The following is a 20,182-nucleotide window of genomic DNA, read 5'->3' as shown; positions in this document are numbered from 1 at the left end:
TCTCAAAAGAGCAAGTATTTTTTTTCGATACTAAAATTATAGTCAGAAATTATAAATGTTTAATTTATAGTGCACACTAAAGGTATTGGCACTTTAAGCACAGGCGAAATACCCAATAGGAGGGAAAAAGAAAGAAATAAATGTTATATTATACACTCACGTGCAATGAAAAAGTTCCACCATTCATTGACGTTCCATATAATATATTTAAGTCAATGGAAATTTTTCATTGCTCGTAAATACTTAAGCATGTAGGTATGTAATATAGGTATGTAATTACAGACCTAAATAATTCACTTCCAATTTAAATTTTCTACAGGGAATATATTACTAAGATTTAAACATTTTTATATATTCATTTTAAGGGTAATTTATCTAACTATTTGTTCATTCAACTAGCTTCCTAGCAATAATGAGAGACGAAGCCTATATCTAGTTTTTTTATGTACTTTTAATAATAAAAGGCATTTATACATTTAGAAAAGATATTGAAAACTACCTATTTAATTGTTTTACAGATGTAAGACTAGATGATTTCACAATTTCATTTAAGTTATCTAATAATTTACTCTAATAGTATATATTGTATTTTTTTTTGCCACGGTAAGTTGATGACAAGTTATGAGATATTTAATTCAAGAGATAAATACTAAGTTTATTGCATACATCTAACTAAACTGTTGTAAATGATAAATCAAAACAATAATAAAATGTTTATAATGTAATATTTAAAATAAAATAAGATCATAATATTGAAAAATCATATTAAAGTTCAAAAAAATGTAATTAGGTAGGAATTGGTGCACTAAAATACTTAAATAAATACAATGCTTAAGAATAAATAAATCCACTTCTTTTTCATTCATAAATACTGAATAAATTACAAAACTAAAGGAATAATCTTATAAACTATGAAAAAGTTTAGTATGCTACCAAATTATGGGTTATATCGGCCTGATATAAAAATAATATAGCTAATGTGATTTCTCTGCATAACTACTTTTTAATATAGTAAATTATATATTTTCTATTATTATTTTATCGTGTTAGTACTGTCAGCTTCATAATCCTGTAAAGTCTATTTTTTCATCGCAGATATTAAATTGACAGATGCTGAACGGTTTATCAACAGACGATTGTCCCGCGATAAAGTGACGTATCGTTCTATTGGCGGGAAAATCAACTGTTGATGAAGTTTTAGTTTTAGTTTTATTTAACCGTTGAGAATCTGTCCAATTAGTATCTCAGACTAAAAAAAAGACTTTAGCTAAACACTTTTGTTCCATGCCAAAATCAAAAACGGCCTATTGATTCATTGACTTGGATAAGTTACATCAGTTTATAGGTACTTATGAAGCTAGCCGTACAACACAAATACAAAAGAAACCATTAAATTTATACTTTATGTAATACATAGGCTATCATAGTAAAAATACTTATGTACTGACAGTGCATTTTTTATAAAGCTTAAACTCTGGACTATTATATTCAAATGTTTTTAATGCAGATTTTTGTAGATAGTATTAAATGGCGTAGCTATTTAATCAAAATAATGATAACATGATAGCTAAAAATGAACAAAGTAAAAATTGTGTTGATATCAAATAAAAATCATTTACATAAAGGAACAAAGCATGAACATGTCAACATAAATCATATAGTACCTACATACTTACTGAAGCAAAAGTTTCTAAAGTTTATAATGTATTGATAATTCATTATATTGGTCACACATATACTATAATTATTATAGATTGATAATTTCAATAATAAATAAGAATAATTTAAGTCAAAATACTCACAACACAGTCCACATAAATACAACAGTAATAGAAAAAACTCAAATGTTTTAAAATGAATTTGTAAACTTTGGCCATCTATTTTAATTTAACAATCAATTTCCTATTCAAAACGGACAGTCTATTGCAATTCAACAACAAACTACCAACTTATCAATCACGATAACTTCAATTCGTATTTGATGAAAACCAGTGTTCAGATCCAGGCTTCCCGTGTACACATCACTATCCATTGGCTCACATTTAAATGTTTTATCTAACAATCTTAAATCTCTTAACTTTTATATTTACTTTGGCTCCGACCGCCTTACAGGCCGCTGCGGCGGTTTCGTGGTCAGCAGTAGACACATCTTTGCCGTCGACAGAGTGGAGAAGATCACCTCTTTGTAATTGACCATCTAAATCTGCAGGGCCCCCAGGTATCTGTAATCAGATAAACATGTTGTTATTATCATAGTGCTTGAATCAGATTTTGTATAATTATGGTGTTACCTCATTCTATTAAACATTTTCTTGAAGATTTATACTTCCATTGTAATCTAGAACAGTTTCCTACCACACAAGTTCACTGGTAACCCCCATTTCAGCTAGCATCTCTAACACACTCGGGTCATAAACCAAAGCTAAATATTTCTTATTTTTATCTACTCTGCGTTGTTCAGGCTTTCCCTGGAGTACTTATGCATTTTTAACAAATATCAAGAATAAATTAGTTGAATTGAATATAAAACCTACCAGATCTGAGATGTATACTCCGGGGCCAGGTGTCCTAGCCATTAGTCCTAGCCCCAATCCCTTTCCAGGCTTTCGAGGTATTTCAACTTCTACATCAGTGTAGACTAGCGGATCTGGACGGTAGACTGTCATTTTAATCTGAAAATTTAAGTTAAATTATGTCAGTGTTAAATCAATGTCACAACTAACATCATCATAATTATGTAAGTGATCATAACGAATTGATGAGCAAGGCAGATTGTTATGGAGCCCTTTCGGAGAAGCTGTCCAAAAGTGTACTCTTACAGGCTTATGATTTAGATGATTGCAACTCAGAAGGAGGAAGAGGTAATAATAAAATAGGTGGAGGTAATATTGTAATGAAGGTGATACCGCAAAAATTAGGGATTTTAAAAATTATTTCCGTTAAGAAATTACCTTAGGTGCAGATTGTTTGATTGTCAGACATAATCTCTCATGGGTCATCTCCTTCTTCAGAGGCACTCCACCGCATTCGACAATTTGATCACCAGACTTTAGTCGCCCATCCTTTCCGGCTGCTCCATTGGCGTATACTTCTAATACTACAGCTGCAGGACCCTGTAACGATAATGATTTGAAGTTTATTTCCACATTTGAGAAAGTCACTACAAACAATACTTACTTGAAAAGTTTTGTTGAAGTCTACAGAATTTAGCGCAAGATGTTTTTTGGGTAATTGGTTATACTTTCAATTATTTTTTTTTCATGATTTAAGTGTCTAGTGTACAATGTGTATATCTCTTATCCAACGTAAATTGATATAGCGTAATTTTTTTATACAATAAACCTTCCCGAGAGTATATTTCTTTATCAAAGTTGTCTAGTTTAAGCCTTCTGTTTCTATTTTTTACAGTTTTTACACCATGTACCTACCTACTTTTTTTTCTTTATATAGCATATCTTTTACACTCTATCTATCTTCCTTATCTACATACATCGGTCAGCCGCTGACTTACATTAAGCAGTGTGTCGCTGCCACCAAGAAGTAGCAGTCCCAAACTCATATTGTTGGTGGGTATCTCGATGACGGTGTCCTTGTTGGGCACTATCGGAGCCGTGGCCGGGTCTGGAGGTGGTTCCACTGCGGAAGATAGATACATAACTGAATAAGTATTTAGGAAAGATTGATTTGTTTTCTTTATATTCCTGTATGTCGAGCATCGAAAACAAGACTCATACAAAATCAACCTATTTGAGAAGGTACGAAGCAAAAACATTTGGCACATGCAAAATACTTACATGATAACATTTACAAATTATTTGAACATACTCGTAGTATTAGGTATGTATAATGTTACGTTCAAAATTGGAACATAACTAAAAGGGTTCGAATTTAAAGTGAAGCATCCTAGACCAAAAAGGTAGCCTAGAACAACAGTGAGAACATTAGCAATTACCGCTCGCTTGTCAATCTGACGTAATTTTAATGGATCTGACAGATGTTGGACATTCAAGCGGCACTGCTTATCGATTGCTAATAATTGCAATTGCTAATGTGCGGGTGTTGATACGGTAGCAGAATAATAAAATAGCAAAAGTAAAACATACCTTTAGCAGGCGAAGGTTTGGGCGTGGTGGGGCGCGACGCGCCGCCCGCCTTCAGACCGCCGGGGTCCGGGGTTTGGTTCCTGCTCGCCGGACGGGACGGACCTTTGGAGCCTGGAAGTCATGGAAATAGTACCTAATTATAGTTTCTATGACCTAATATTTTTTGCAAAAATAGAATAAATTTTATAAGAGAATCATTTTGCAAACTTTGTTCTAAGACATAATATTATGGAAAATAATACTAAGAAGTTAATTTTGTATTTAACGGTCTTCGTTCGAGGCATTTACAGTTGAGGGATTTGATAAGAATAAACATTTTCAGAGTTATGTTTTAATTTCATATGGCATTGACAGCGTTATTTCCTACCGTGAATACTTCCAGCTTATACAGCAAATGGATTGTATTTACACACTTACCCCCTTATTCATAGAGAAGTTACAGAACGTTTTAACTAATAAACTGTTTTGTCCCTCTCTGTCAAAGAACAAATTGTTCTTTGTCGGAGAGGGACAAAACAGTTTATTGGTTAAAACGTCTTGTAACTTTTCTATGAATAAGGGGGTTAAAATAAAGTGTTTACTAATAATGGCTATGAAATCCATTCCTTATACCTTAAATGAATCATTAAGCAACTTTATGAGTTTGTCTAAGCTTGTAAGTATACTGTCAAAACAAGGCATCAATACTTTTAAGGTCAACATTGGCGTAAAGTTCCTATCTGCAAGTAAAGTCTGTTTTTAAAGCCGAGCGTCCACTGCCAGCTAAACTAAGTTAGTTCACAAGGTTGAGCCAATTTTTTATACATAGTGCAAAGTTTGCGGTGGACACACAGTCATGTGATGCTAAATTGACAGATTCTGAACGGTTCATCAACGCTCGATTGTCCCGCCAATAGATACGATGATACGACACTTAATAGTACCTATCTATTAAAAAAACAGACTCTAGAAGCGTAAGTACCTCCTCCAACAGAGCCTCCTAGTTCGTCGGTGGGCGAGTCGTCCTTCTTGTTTGGGTTGCAGACGGTCAGCACCACGAGGCCTTCAGTGCGCTTCAGCGTCGCTGCAGCCTGAAAAATAAGGGAACGGAACGATTTTACGAGTATGCAAAACCTATTTTAAAGCTTCAAGGGTTTGGCAATGGGAGATTTTCAACCATATATAACAACGATAGACAAAAATCGATTATAGATGGCGCTAGTAAAACTTCATACTCAACAGCACTGCATATTTTTTTTGCCGGCATGGAGTCCAGCCCTTACAGCCAATACAAAAATTCAATGGATGTGAATTCAACCATATGCAATAAGTAGCTGTTATATTATGCATAATATTAAGTGTTAACAGTTTAAGACAGCTTTGTAACATTTATGACATCTTCCGTCCCCTCAGAAGAATGCAGCTCATAAAAAAACGACAGGCTGGCTGCCATCTATTGGTCGATTTTGGAACTTTTAAACGTCAAAAGAAAATCTCCCATTAAAGCTAATTGTAGTGAACTTTGTGACATATTTTGTTATACAGATATTTTTTTAAATAGCAGATACTGCCTCTACTACTCGACATACTGAGTAATTTTCTTGATTCTGTATGGAGAAAAAAACTGTATTTCTCCGCTTAAAATATCACCATGATTATTACTATTTCATTACACTCTACTCTTCATGTTTATATTGAAAGTGAACGTTAAGAGTCAGATTATATTAAGAATGTAATATTGTTTTGTTTTAAATATTAATATACTTACAGCATCGTAGCTGCATCCGAGAAGACTGTCCTTGTTCACTGCCAGTATCATGTCACCTATCTGGAGACCCGCCTGTAATAAACAAATTAGAAATAAATACATTTATTTTACATACAGTAACTAGAGTAACTACATCGGTTTAATTTGTATTATTCTTCTTTTTAAATTTAAGAGAATTGCTCTTGTTGGTAAAGTTCCCGCCACCGAATCTGTCAGATTCAATTTGTATAGCGAACTCATATTGACTAACTAATCTGTAATCAATCTAAAAATATGCATATTCATTTGACTTCGGGTCTTATTCGTTGTCAAAATAAGCTCCCGATTCCAAAATAAAATAAACAAGTAAAAATGCCACCACCAGCCAAAGGTACCAGGATAACATAGAACGCAGAAGGCCAGTAAAGATATTACGTTACATTGCACACATCACTCTGTTTTGATGGATCGAGTCCAGTGACCCATAATATGGGGAGTTTCACGCGAAAATACAATTAAATAAAGAGGCACATAGTGTAAAGGCAGCCAAGTTAGAAGTAATAAGTACACTGACGGACAATGAAAAAGTTCCAGTGACACTAATACCAAATTACTTCTAAACGGAAAAGGCTAGCTTAATTATGCCGTCTGCAATACTGAAGTATAAAAAGCTTCATCAAAATATAGGTACTATACATATATATTGACACAAAGAACATCAAACATCACTAGAATAGCTGAATACCTATATTTTATTTTATACCTAGACTGAAGAAAGCATAACGAAGCGAATACACAAATTAGATATTTATTCACCTCGTGCCTTTAGCGACAAACAAGGAAAAATAAACGTCCCTTCTTTATGTAAACCTTTGAAGGAAAAAATACGTTTTTTCTCCCGGAAACCTGGATTGAGGTGAAATTTATTATCGGCCAGTGGCGACTGTTTCAAAACAAATCAAACTTTTTTATTGACTTTTGTAACTTTAGTTCTCGACTTGATGTTGGAAGTTTGTTTTTAGCCATTGCGCTAGATACGAGTATTTTAACCCTCCGGCGAATAAGACAGTTGTCATAAGTTTGATGGACGGCAATTTTTAGCGTTTTTCACATTACTTCTAACAAGGTTCTGGGTAGAGGTATGTAGTTTTTAAAAATAAAATAAAATGGGATTAGCATGAAAAGGGCGTGAAACGTGTCAGTTTTGGGAAAATCATTTTCAAAGGTAACTTATGTTTTTTTAATCGATTATGGCGTCAATATTTGGCCTTTACACTTAAAGATTTATCAACAGAATAACGCGCTCTGTTTTTGGATAAAATTTAGGTACTCAGGTATTATGTAAATAATATATTATTATGTTTATAAAATATGTTACTTATATAGGTATTTATCGTTATTGAAGGTTACCTAAGTATCGTGCGTATCGTTTCGTTCAATATTATGATTTGTGTAAACATCTCAAAGCACATGACATACAAAAGAAACCTATACTTATGTAGGTATTTGAAATACATATTTACTCATGAATATTATAATATTAACAATGTGGGAAATGGAAATAATATTCTCATATATTGTCATTCGTCTTTCACGAATTGCTGCCGAGGCCATTTCTAATTTTCTACGACGGCTGAATTTATTTATCTTTAATTTCATACAGTAGGTTATTCTTACTTTGTCAAGATTAGGAGTGTGTTGTTCCTAAAAGAATATTCGTACAGACTTATATTTGTTGAAATGTGGTTTTAGTTTGGATGATTGTAATGTTCATTTCGTATCTTTAAAAAATATAAATATGATTGTCTGTACCAATTTTATTATCAGGTACCTGAGTATATTAAAATAATGTAAGTTTTTCCGATTACTAATGTCGATGAAAATACACAAGTTTTTATAGCTCGCGCAGCATACATACTAAACCGATACGCCGCTACCTCAATCGGCGGCGACCAGTGGGTTTACCACCACCAAACATAAAGCCATTAACAATCCTCGAGCAAGCGTCGCTCTCCTGTCAAATCTGATGGATTGTTAATTGTTAATCTTCGGTGGTGGTAGTAGCATAGAATAACGAGTGCTAATACTACTGTACTTGTTATTCTATGGTAGTAGTGACTCACTTGTTCTGCAGCGCTGCCCTCCTGTATGTCGGAGATGAAGATGCCCTGCCCGACCTCCGCGTGGCGCCCCTCGATGATCATGATGCCGAGGCTGGAGGAGCCCTGGATAACAAATAATTACACTATTATAGAGCTTCCACTATATTACCTATTGTATTTTAGACGTTCTGGTCTGGTAAGTAAAGTTGGTTTTCCTTTGCAGTAATCAAATATATATGGGATTTGAAATGTCCAAAAATCAATAATATAATGGACAGAGTATAATGCCTATTCATTCACAATCACATATGGATAAGATGACACCGACAGTACAAATGAACTACACACATTTCGTTACATGTAGGTACTACCACTGTCAACATTTTGATTCGAATAGTAAATTTTATCGATATTATCGGAAACTCAAAAATTACACATGAGAGCTTTTATCTTTGCAACCACGACAGTCAGGTCTGTCACCTATAGGTAGGTAAGGGTTGATTTTTCAATAGTCAGACAAAAGTTATCTCAGGAATAATTATGATGCTGTCGCATCTGAATGATTGTAAAAGACAGTGAGAGCAATAATTTTATTCCTCAGATAGCGTTTATCTGACCATTGAAAAATCAGCCCTAAGAAGATAAGGAGACCATAAAATACCTATATATGTAGGTAGGTACATAATAATATAATTATTATACTTACTTTCTTGATGGAGACATTGCGAACTCCCTTGTAGCTTGCGAACCGGTCCTCGGACTGAAACAAAAAGGCTGAATGAAATAACCCATCTTTATCTATGAAGGTACATATCTTGCATAAAAATACTAAAATTCAAAAATCTAGACAATACATATAGTATAATACAATTTAAATTTTAAAACCTTATCAAATAAATAATAGAATTACTTATACTAAACTATCTATATATTTTACAAATAAAAAAGATAATAGTATGCATATACCTAGTTATGTTATAACATCTTAGACATCTTTGTTGAATACATTCTAAAAATCTCGATTATCGAAACCACATCGTTAGATTTTCTTTCAATATTGCGGATGTGGTATCCAAGGCTTCAGTCACTATACCTTTCAGATTTCTATACCCTTTTTTAACACCCTGTAAATAGCACTGAATGTGTCTGAAATTAAACGTAATAAGTACTGTATATGTATCAATAACTGAAACCAGACTTTACAAATAGACCGCCCGTGCCATAGTTTGTTCAGGTGAATGTCTGTACTTTCAATATTTTGTAACTCTAGGTAGTGGTTAACCATTATTCTTAAAATTATACTTTAAAAAGTAGTACTAAGTGATTCTATAGATGTAGAGCGAAAAAACCTACCCCTTCGGAGATTACATCATTAGTAAAGTTTACCGACTACTACCTTTTAGAATCACTTAGGATGCGAAAAAGTGTAGTACTGTACTAACTCTATGTACAATAAGAAGCATTGTTACTAATACGCTATGGAGTCTATGGACCTAAATGTCTGAAAATAATTGTTTGTTATTATTATTATTAAGTTTGGGTTGTAATTATACATATTCGTTTAAAAAATTAATACCTAAGTAAATTTATATGATGACATCGTAACTAGGTAAATTAGGTTGAGTGTGCGTACAGTCAGACATCGTTTATTCCTTACCTCCTGAGTAGCGCAAATGTTACATTTCCCACGATACAAAATTCATGTTCTAAGTAGATAACCTGTGCGTACTTCATATCTAATAATAGTGAAGGAAAATATCCCCTTCCTTATAAGTACTTAGTAGTTAAGTACATAAGTAGCTAAGAAAGAATAACTACAGAAATAGAAGCTATGGTGTATTGCTAGATTAAAAGAAGGAGGTTGGTTACAAAAAAAACGTGTCAGCCAAAATTATATTTTAGTTTTGGAAAAAACAAAGAAAAAACCCTTTGTATTAATAGTAGTTGTGATATTTTTTTTAAAGGCGGCGTTAGTTAACCTTCGTTATCCCCTTAAAGCCGCGTACAGACCGGCCCAACGAACGCCAACGAACGGTTTTCGTTGACCTTCGTTGCTGCAATCTGCGCTGTATTATATATGATAAATATCCATCGTTGGGATAACCGTTGGCGTTCGTTGGCCCGGTCTGTACGCAGCTTAAGGTAAGCGTCCACCTTTGGGCATCGTACGCAACGTACTCTTCGCATTCACTATCCTTTGTACCTATAGAACTTCACACAAGCGCGTCCACTTCATCGGCATTTCCGACGCCATTTCTCCATACATTTATGACAATCGGTTTAGTGCGATAGGGTGCTTATATGAATAGAGAATCGGGTTCCCTGTATCTACCTGTACCGGTAACCTGATTATGCGAATGCGCTCCTGACGTGGGTGAGCGCTTTCGCATAATCAGGTTACCGGTACAGGTAGATACAGGGAACCCGATTCTCTATGTAAGCACCCATACGTTCGATAGGTACCGATAGGTGAACGCTTGCCTTCATAAAGACAACCGTTCCATGTTTAAAACGGTTTATAAACACTGCCTAAAACCTCACCTTCCTCTTCTTGAATGACAAAGTGCGTTTCCATATTGATCTCAGGATGATTGTCGGCTTGAAATGATGATCGGTCCCCTGCCAACGAGCCTCCGTCATCACCGTCATAGTTCTGTGCTAAATCATCACACTGATCACCATCACTGATGACTCTCACTTAGTTCTGCGCTAAATCATCACAGTCATCACCATCACTGATGACTCTCACTTAGTTCTGCGCTAAATCATCACAGTCATCACCATCACTGATTACTCTCACTTAGTTCTGCGCTAAATCATCACACTCATCACCATCACTGATTACTCTCACTTAGTTCTGTGCTAAATCATCACACTCATCACCATCACTGATTACTCTCACTTAGTTCTGCGCTAAATCATCACACTCATCACCATCACTGATGACTCTCACTTAGTTCTGCGCTAAATCATCACAGTCGTCAACATCACTGATGACTGTCACTGTTCATTTCACATGTCGTCTGCACTGATCATGTATTGGTTCACTATTCATATCTTCGTTCACTGTTTCTTTTAACTTTTCACTGTTTTTGACATAGTTTTTTAGTTTTGGTACGCATTTTGAAACTTAAGTTCGTAGTATTATTTTGTTACTGAACTGTGTGCTACGTGGCTAGATTTTTTTTTCGATACTAACTATTTTTTCACAATACCTGGATAAAACTTATGTGTGGGATAAAAAGCATGCTGACACACTCTTAAAAGTATGTAAATTATGTACTATCCAGACATAATGAAACAGGCACTTTGAGTTATAATGTTATATTACATTGGTAACTGGTTTTCAGCTTAAGCTTTCAGCACAAAATAATCCTACTGTAATTTCTGTATATAAAGATATTTGTCACTAAAGACATTTATATCTGTAGGTATCTATTTAAAAAAAATGCTTATACTACATGTTACAAGTTATGAATCCTAAAAACGATTAATTAATTGCTTGTCCAATTTATTATGAATAAATGAAGAGTGTTTTTTTTAGTCTCCGTAAACAAAAAAAATTGCTGACACAATTGAGTTCATTAGTTTATTACAAACTGTCCTAGTTTAATAAACAGGGTGTTGCGAAAATAAATAAAATCTTTCAATAGAAAGTTCCCTATTCATATTTCTTACATACCTGCATAGTACTTAAATACAGAATATACAGGATGTAAATGACAGTCCTGAAAAATACTTAGGAACGTGATCTACTGAAAAAATCAAAAGTTTCCCAACAAACATACCATCGATTTTTTTTTATCGATAGGTCTCTCTCTCTCTCTCTCTCTCAGCCTTCCGTAGTCCACTGTTGGACATAGGCCTCTCCTAACGATCGCCACCCCAAACGGTCACCCGCCATCTGCATCCAGCGGCTTCCCGCTTATCGATAGGTACTTATACAAAATAATAAGTAGGTAATATGCGGTTTAAAATTTCCTCAGTAAGTCTGTTATGTAGCACCCTGTAGAGTCCCGCATAAAATCGACAGAAATACCTACAAAGATAAACAATTATTACAGCGCTACCTGGTAATCCTTGATTTATTGTTTGAACGTAAACAACTATTGTCTTCAACGAGATCGTGATATCTGGGGGGTCGCTACAGAAATCGAATGAACGAGAGCTATACAGGGTGTTGCAAAAAGGGTATACTAAGCCGAAAGAGGGGTAACTCAGGGGGCTATTTCCAAAACTCGTAGAACAAGAGTTCAGAATGACCCCTTGAGTCACCCCCTTTCGGTTTAGTTTACCCTTTTTGCAACAACCTGTATTATACTAAATACTCATGCAATTGTGGAAGAAAAGAATAGGTATATACTTTAACCCAACAGTGATCTAGACAAAAACTGCCCACCATTCGGTTATCTAGTCGCAAAGTAAACCAACACTATAGACATAGCATTAATAGCAATCTTTATGGGCCACGGGGTCACTCTATATGACAAAAAAAACAAGTTTCCGAGCGCTGCTGCGCGGGCCACGACTCTACAGTCCAACTATTAAGACGTGAAAACGGAAGTGGATCCTGACTAATTGTTGAAGATCGTATTTAATCGATCTGTTCTATTTATTAAAGGACAAATCCGTTAAAAATCCATAGTCAATCGATATTTTATTTTTAAAATGTACGTAAAAGTAAGTAAATTACTGATGATCATAAAAAGTCTTAGCAAAATCGCATTCTTTGATGTCAGGACTTTATAGTTTGACTGTATCTCGTTGTAAAACGTCCTGTTTACACGACAGCTCTCGTTCGTTCGTTTTTCGTCAGTATAAAGTAACCCTCCAGACTAGATAGCGGAAACAATGCCATGATAAGGTGGTATTATCTCCAACAGGATTATCGAACTGAAAACCGAAGCTAAAAGATAATATTAACTGGCCTTTTTATGTGTTTATCAGCTTGGTTAATGTTGCCATTGTGTTTAACTGGATCAATAATATTAAATCTGATTTTCCTAGCTATTTGTGCAGTTATAAGAGTGGATTACTTATAGAGATTACGATTTCAGAAATGGTAATTTCAGGGCATACCTTTGTAATTTGTCTTAAAGTTCAGTTGCTCAAGTTCATTCAGTTTAGATAGTACTTGGTTTGTCACCATAGAGAGAGGAGTTTTTCTTAAGAACTGCATCATCATTTTAAGAAAAATTAAGTAACATAACTTTATTTAGATAAACGATATACGACAAAACTGTCCGGATTTCGTTTACAGAAAAACTGTTTTAAGTCCAACCTAATGACAACTAGTGCATGTTAAAATTTTAATTGAAATTAATTTTAATTTAATGTTTTGACATAATATGTACCTACTTAATTATTTGATTTTATTATTATTCTTTTGACTTTGTATTTAATTTGTTTTTGCACGCTATTTTTATAATAATAATGATTATGTTAAATTATTTTATTTTATAGGTATATTCACATACAATGTATATTGTTCTTGAATAAATAAATGAATGAATGAATGAATGAAAGAGGTCACAAATCTTCTAGCCGAACTAATTCAAAATAAGAGCTCAGTGGTAGAAGAGGTTATTTGTCGAGACGTTTCTTTTGCACTGACATTCCATCTTGTTCGCATATTGTTACTCTACGGAATCGCCTATAAACTTAATCGATTATCGTAAACGGGTGCACGAGTCTATTGATAACAGCTGACCGTGTGTGTATGTGTCATATTTCTTGACACATGATCTATGGCGCTCACATTGTATTGTCTAGCTTTGTTTTATACCTATTTATTATAATTAGTACAACATGAATCACGGTTTAGGTCTATTTTTATTATTTATATTTATACAGTTCTGTCACTTATACTTTTTAGGGTTTCGTAGTCGAATGGCATTTATAAGATTCTTTCGTTGTTGAAGTTCCTCGAATTTTAAAATACTTTTCTTGTGACATTTTGTAAGTGGGACTTTTTTATTGCTCGCGAGTTACTTATACATAATTATATCTGCAGTATACAATACCTACATTGATATGTATCTTGAAGAGTTAAGAGGTTAAGAACGCGGATATAAGTAATATACAAAATATACACTGATAAAACGCTTATTATGTTATTCTTTTGTGTAACGTTTTTCTGTAACGGTTACACGTGGGTGTGTAGAGACAAATTGCTAATTGGGTCCCAGGTTCGATGCCCGGTGGGAACTGCCATACTTGAGGTAACCTTGCCGGGTTCAGAAGGCTCTTACAGCCAGTTACACCGGTCTTGCTTATATCGAAAAAAAATATGTTTTGTTTTTTGTTTTGCTTGGTATCATTTGAAATAGGTGGACTTATTGAGAAAAAAATCTTGATACTTGATACTGAATTTGATAATGTCTTATTAAATTATTAACTACTAGCTGTTACCGCGAGCTTTGCTTCGCCTTAAAAAGTTTTTTCGTAGGAATTCCGGTATAAAAAGTAGCCTATGTACTTACTTTCTCAGGGTCTAGACTATCTGTATACCAAATTTCATTCAAATCCGTTCAGTAGTTTTGGCGAGAAAGACTAACAGACAGACAGACACAGTTACTTTCATATTTATAATATTAGTTAGGAAAATTATTAAGCAACATATAGTTTTCATATAGCAATACAGACATTATTATCATGTGTTATACTTAGATACCTTAATTTAAAACATTTGGCTAGGTAATTAACTAATTGACCCACACATACAAGTACGTAACACATTTCCCAAAGGTCGTTTTATCATTATAAATTGATCAAACAGCAGGGGTCTAGATTAATTGGTTTAATTGAACTTGAGCGAAATCATTTTGCTAAGTATTAGAACGTAATTAATTAATTTCTGTGTAGTATCTGTTAAACACTGGATAGTGGGACGATCTCTAAAAATACTAATAATAATCATCATCATCATCATCACGATCACGACCCATTACGTCCCCACTGCTGGGGCACGGGTCTCCTTCCAATGAAGAAGGGGTTTTAGGCCTAGTCCACCACGCTGGCCTAGTGCGGGTTGGTGGACTACTAATTGAATGTTGGAATTATAAACCACTAGCTGTTCCCGCGCGCTTCGCTTCGCCTTAAAAAGTTTTCCCGTGGGAATTCCGGGATAAAAAGTAGCCTATGTTCTTTCCCAGGGTCTAGACCGTATGTATACCAAATTTCATTCAAATCCGTTCAGTAGTTTTGGCGTGAAAGAGTAACGGACAGACAGACAGACACAGTTACTTTCACATTTATAATATTAGTTAGGATTAGTTAGGATTAGACCCCAAACTAGGCAGAATCTGAAAAGGGTCGGTCTATGACTTTTGAAACATCCTGTATAAGAAATGACAATCAGAATTATTTATTACCATATTTAGTACCTATACAATTATTATTAGTATTTTTTGTGAACAAATGATGTGTGTTACCACTCCCCGCTAAAAAGCATAAAACCTAAAAGTTGCAGATGAAAGTTAGATGAGATGAAGAATAATTTAACAGATAGAGCTCCTGTATCTCTATTGATGAAATACACTACAGTTCGTCTACCTCTTGAACTGAGACTTATCCTAACTAATATTATAAATGCGAAGGTAACTGTGTCTGTCTGTCTGTCTGTTACTCTTTCACGCCAAAACTACTGAACGGATTTGAATGAAACTTGGTACACATACGGTCTAGACCCTGGGAAAGAACATAGGCTACTTTTTATCCCGGAATTCCCACGGGAAAAACTTTTTAAGGCGAAGCGAAGCGCGCGGGAACAGCTATATAATACTATATATTTTGAACCCATCGAAAATCGGTTTAGCCGTTTGGGAGCTACCCTACCACAGACTGACACACACAGATACACAGACACGTTAAACTTATAACACCCTCTTTATCCATTTGGGTTTAGAAATACCAAGTGGGTGAGGTGATTCACTACACTAGACATACCTACTGTACTCAATTATACTTAAGTTTTTCGCTCGCAAATTTATTGGTCTATGAAAAGAAATTTCTAAACGAAGACGAAAGTAGGAGAGTGGCAACAGTTATACTATAGTTGTGTCTTGTCTGTATGTCTGTGGTGCACAAAACCTATTAACATAATGAATGACACATAGGTACCTACTATTTAAGCTGAAAACCAGTTTTAGTATATTTATAAATGTGGTTTCGAACCGGTACGGTGAAACATATACAAAGAAGATACTAAGTATAGAGAATATTTTTTGTTTTACTAAACATCTTTTTTGAGGTGTCTATTTTTGGTTCCACAGTTTACTTTAACACCAACAAAAATAAATATATTTTTTATTAGACATAGGTAGTTACTTTTTAGTTTTAGCACAGGTTTTCAGTTATAGCGTAAATTTAAGCACCAACGTCGTGAAAACTATCACAATCCAATTCACACTTTGTCACCACGGTTTTACGCACATAATCCTTCAGCCACTTGGCACTGAATTTAGGGTAATTTACACTTAATTTTTCATAAAAAAAATGGTGCAAAACGCGTTTAATTCCTACGCGTACCGTTCGAATACTGTGTTGGTAATATGACATTGCTAAATGTAAGATAAGGTACACAATTTTCATGATACCAATCCAACTTATATGTACAACACGGACATTCAAAAATAAACTTTACCGTCCAGCGTATAAAGCTGAGTATGGTTAAAGTAAACTCAACGATGTGTGCTTTTATGGAATTCCATAAAAAAATAAACACAGTGTTTTTTTTCCGCGCTCGAATTTCAACCGTAACACCGGGGGGCTTAGCGTGTTTTCCTCTGCTCTTTGCTGTGAGGAAAAATGTTCGGAATATGTAATCTCATAAGTGTGAAAAGGATGGATGATGGTAAGTCAACAAGGTCACACACAACACAACACATGTATACAAGGTACATGTGTGTGTGTGTGTGTGTTGGATGTAGAGGTTTTTAATTCTGCAGAAATAATAGGAGAAACAGGTGTTAAATAAGTTAGTTTGTTTTTTGTCTATGGAACCAGAGTGTTTTCAGTGTATTGACCTACATACGTACTGGCTGGTTGGACGACGTTATCGATGTAAAAAATACAGTAAGAATTTCCGTTTTCGTATGGGTTGCGGTTACAGAGAAGAGACTTGCCTGAAAATGTTAATTTCAGTAAAAAATGTAAGAAAAAGAAACAGATATTTGGTTTTCTTATTATGAAATGAAAGACAAACAAATGAATACAAATAGCCTTTTATAGTGACAAAATAACTTAACTATTTAACGATTGGTAATAAAATTAACATTAAAATAAAGTTATTTAACTATAATAGTAATACTACTACAGAGTAACGTTACGAAGGCATAGATAATCACTAAAATTGTTAATTAAAACACTTGCTCAACCGAATCAAATAGATGACTAAGTATAGGCTATTAATACTATATTAGCAACCGGAACTATAATTATAATACACTAGCTGTTCCCGCGCGCTTCGTTTCGCCTTAAAAAGTTTCCCCGTGGGAATTCCGGGATAAAAAGTAGCCTATGTTCTTTCCCAGGGTCTAAACCGTATGTATACCAAATTTCATTCAAATCCGTTCAGTAATTTTGGCGTGAAAGAGTAACAGACAGACAGACAGACACAGTTACTTTCGCATTTATAATATTAAGTTAGGATTAGGATAACATACCTAACTGGTAGAAACTCAAACTAAGGAGCTGAGATGTCCTATCTTTATGACATTATTATTATGACTTGCATAAATAAGACAACAGACCTAGTTTTGGAAAACCCCATAAGGAAAACCTATAATAAGACTCTTTAAATGTTACCTTTAATACTATCACGCGCAAAAAAACTGTTCTACAATTTTTTTAACATAATTAATAGTAAATTTGAACAAATATTTACGTTTTCAACGATGCATCAGTACAGTAGTTAAGTGTACTTAAATAATGCAGAAAGCGTCATTAAGTTAGTTTTTCCCGTTTAGGAGTAATTTGCTGATATTCTCAATGCAACTTTTTCGTTGCCCGTGAGTGTAATAGCAAAATCTACCTAGGACAAGTGAATTGTCAAAACGCTTGTCCGAAGGTTCAGTGGGGTCAATCCCTAAGACGAGCCATCCGCTTTTCGCTGTAAGTTTTGTACTCACGTTATACGTCGCGAGCCGTATCGCCGTTTTTGAATGAGTACAATGAACTAGAATCTTGGTGTGCAGGTATCCTCACAATTTTTTCCTTTACCGTTAGAGCACAAGCACTTTAAAAATTGTATATACTTATTTATGTAAATAGGTATTGAAAAACTCACCTCTTCCTCTAAAGCGACCGGAAACTGTGTGATAGGCTTCACCGCAACATCCTCCAACGCGTGCTTCCGCCTAAGGACAAAAAAGGCTTATTTTGAGTCGGATTATTACAAGAGAAGATCTGCCACCACGCTAAAAAATAATTTCTCTAGAAAAGTATCGAATTACCAAAAAAATTTAACATGACAATGATTATTGGTAATAAATAAATAAATAAATAAATTATTGAGTAAATAACTACACTCACGAACAATGAAAAAGTTCCACTCACAAAATGCCGACACAATGGGACCCCAATTTTTTTCAACATTTAATCATAAATTTAAACAAAATATAGCTGTTTTTAATCGATAATATAATATCCTGATGCTTTGTTTAATGTACTTCAATGTTGTAGAAGGCGTCATTAAGCTAGCCTTTACCGCTTAGTAGTAATTTGGTGCTTTTCTCAGTGGAACCTTTTCATTGCCCGTGAGTGTATTTATAATTTTATACCAAAATAAAAAAAAAAATGTTAAAATATTGCTACCTCTCTTTTCGTCAATGTAATTTTTAGATCATCATGTATACACATATATTATAGGAGGTACTAAAATGTAAAGTAAAGAGTCGACATAAAGCTGTGTTTTTATATTGCCCAGGAAATGGCTCTTGTAATAAAAAAACAAAGTGAACATTTTAAATCTTTGTCTCCTGAGTTGAGATAAAAAAAAAAAACATTTTTGGGCAGGATATTTCGTTAGAATTATGTATACATAAAGTACCTATATATAGAGGCATATGTATATAGAGTGTTGAAAACGTGGCATATTAAGCTGAAACAATCGTTCAGAATGATACCCTTGCGGCTTATTGTACCACTTTTGCGACACCCTGTATACGTTGTGTTTTTTTCACATGCAAAATTTTAGTCTGAAAATCTTAAAATGAAGTAGTCAGGGTATCACCGGAAAAGCTAGAGTCTGAAAACCTGTTCATTTACTTTACCTACATAATTACACGATTTATGCAACAACTTAAGTAAAAAGTCTTAGATTAACAATAAACGAACGAATATTGTTAATCTAAGTACAAAGTAAAGTAACGCATTACAAAGTATTGCAATTAAAAGTAGGCTTTGAAACTTTAGTATTCGGCACTTCGCCGGTTTATGGTGATTGGCGGAGGCAGTAAAATTTTAAACTGTCTAAAATGTTGCTCTGATGGTTTTGTCCTGCCATGGCGATGGCGGTAGGTGTGGAAAATGAGTGGAAAACATTGTTACTTATAGTCTGAAAAACAGTGGCGAGCATTAAAAAGTTACACTTGCAAAATACCTACACTAAAAATTTACATATATTTTAAAATTTAATTTAAAATGTTAACAAAATATTTACGATTATATTCTGATGCGCTGTTAAATATTCATGTATGTAATACAACGTACTACTTAATATTGCAGAAGTATTTTCCTTTATACCTATATAGATAAAAGTGGAGCGGTGGTAGCTCAGTCGGGTAAGCGCGCGCTTCTCACGCTAGAGATGCGGGTTCGAATCCCGGCGCTGACATGTACCAATGAGTTATTTTAATTTAAGTACAATGTATACCATCGCTCTTACGGTGAAGGAAAACATCGTGAGGAAACCTGCATATCTAGATCTAGCACATCTAGATATGTGAACCCACCCACCAACCCGCAGTGGACCAGCGTGGTGGGAAATGGTCCAAGCTTAGGAAGGCAGTTTAGACCTTGGGGATATGCACAACGGTTCCATTCGAGAGAGCCAGGTGCAGGTACTTACACCCCCACAGAGAATAGAATAGAATATAGATAGAAGTAATGTGGTTCTTTTCTCACTGGTAGATTCTAGCTATTAAAACAAAAAGTTCCATGTCTATGCCACATACAGAGTGTTACAGTGATATTCCCAACAAAACACATAATTAACTGATCGTACTGAACAACTTTCAACAATGTTTTTT

General features: G+C 34.5%; 1 protein-coding gene across 3 annotated transcripts in view; it reads right to left on the bottom strand.

The window, feature by feature from the left end:
• Positions 1 to 1,504: 1,504 nt before the first annotated feature.
• The window catches only part of LOC105381073, a 135,150-nt gene continuing 116,472 nt past the window's right edge, over positions 1,505 to 20,182 (bottom strand). For all 3 annotated transcript variants that reach the window (XM_048631448.1, XM_048631449.1, XM_048631450.1), the window contains 10 exons: positions 18,220 to 18,289; positions 8,638 to 8,691; positions 7,953 to 8,054; positions 5,851 to 5,922; positions 5,065 to 5,173; positions 4,104 to 4,214; positions 3,512 to 3,636; positions 2,952 to 3,113; positions 2,535 to 2,672; positions 1,505 to 2,222 (listed from right to left, as the gene is read on the bottom strand). In XM_048631448.1, the coding sequence (XP_048487405.1) occupies positions 2,052 to 2,222; positions 2,535 to 2,672; positions 2,952 to 3,113; positions 3,512 to 3,636; positions 4,104 to 4,214; positions 5,065 to 5,173; positions 5,851 to 5,922; positions 7,953 to 8,054; positions 8,638 to 8,691; positions 18,220 to 18,289 (1,114 nt within the window). In that variant the 3' untranslated portion in view covers positions 1,505 to 2,051. The remainder of the gene's footprint in view (positions 2,223 to 2,534; positions 2,673 to 2,951; positions 3,114 to 3,511; positions 3,637 to 4,103; positions 4,215 to 5,064; positions 5,174 to 5,850; positions 5,923 to 7,952; positions 8,055 to 8,637; positions 8,692 to 18,219; positions 18,290 to 20,182) is intronic.

This window comes from Plutella xylostella, chromosome 28 (assembly GCF_932276165.1).
Source record: "Plutella xylostella chromosome 28, ilPluXylo3.1, whole genome shotgun sequence".
In the NCBI taxonomy this organism is placed as follows: Eukaryota; Metazoa; Arthropoda; class Insecta; order Lepidoptera; family Plutellidae; genus Plutella; species Plutella xylostella.
Note: the sequence above shows the minus strand (reverse complement) of the source record. Positions and strands in the feature narration are given on the sequence as shown.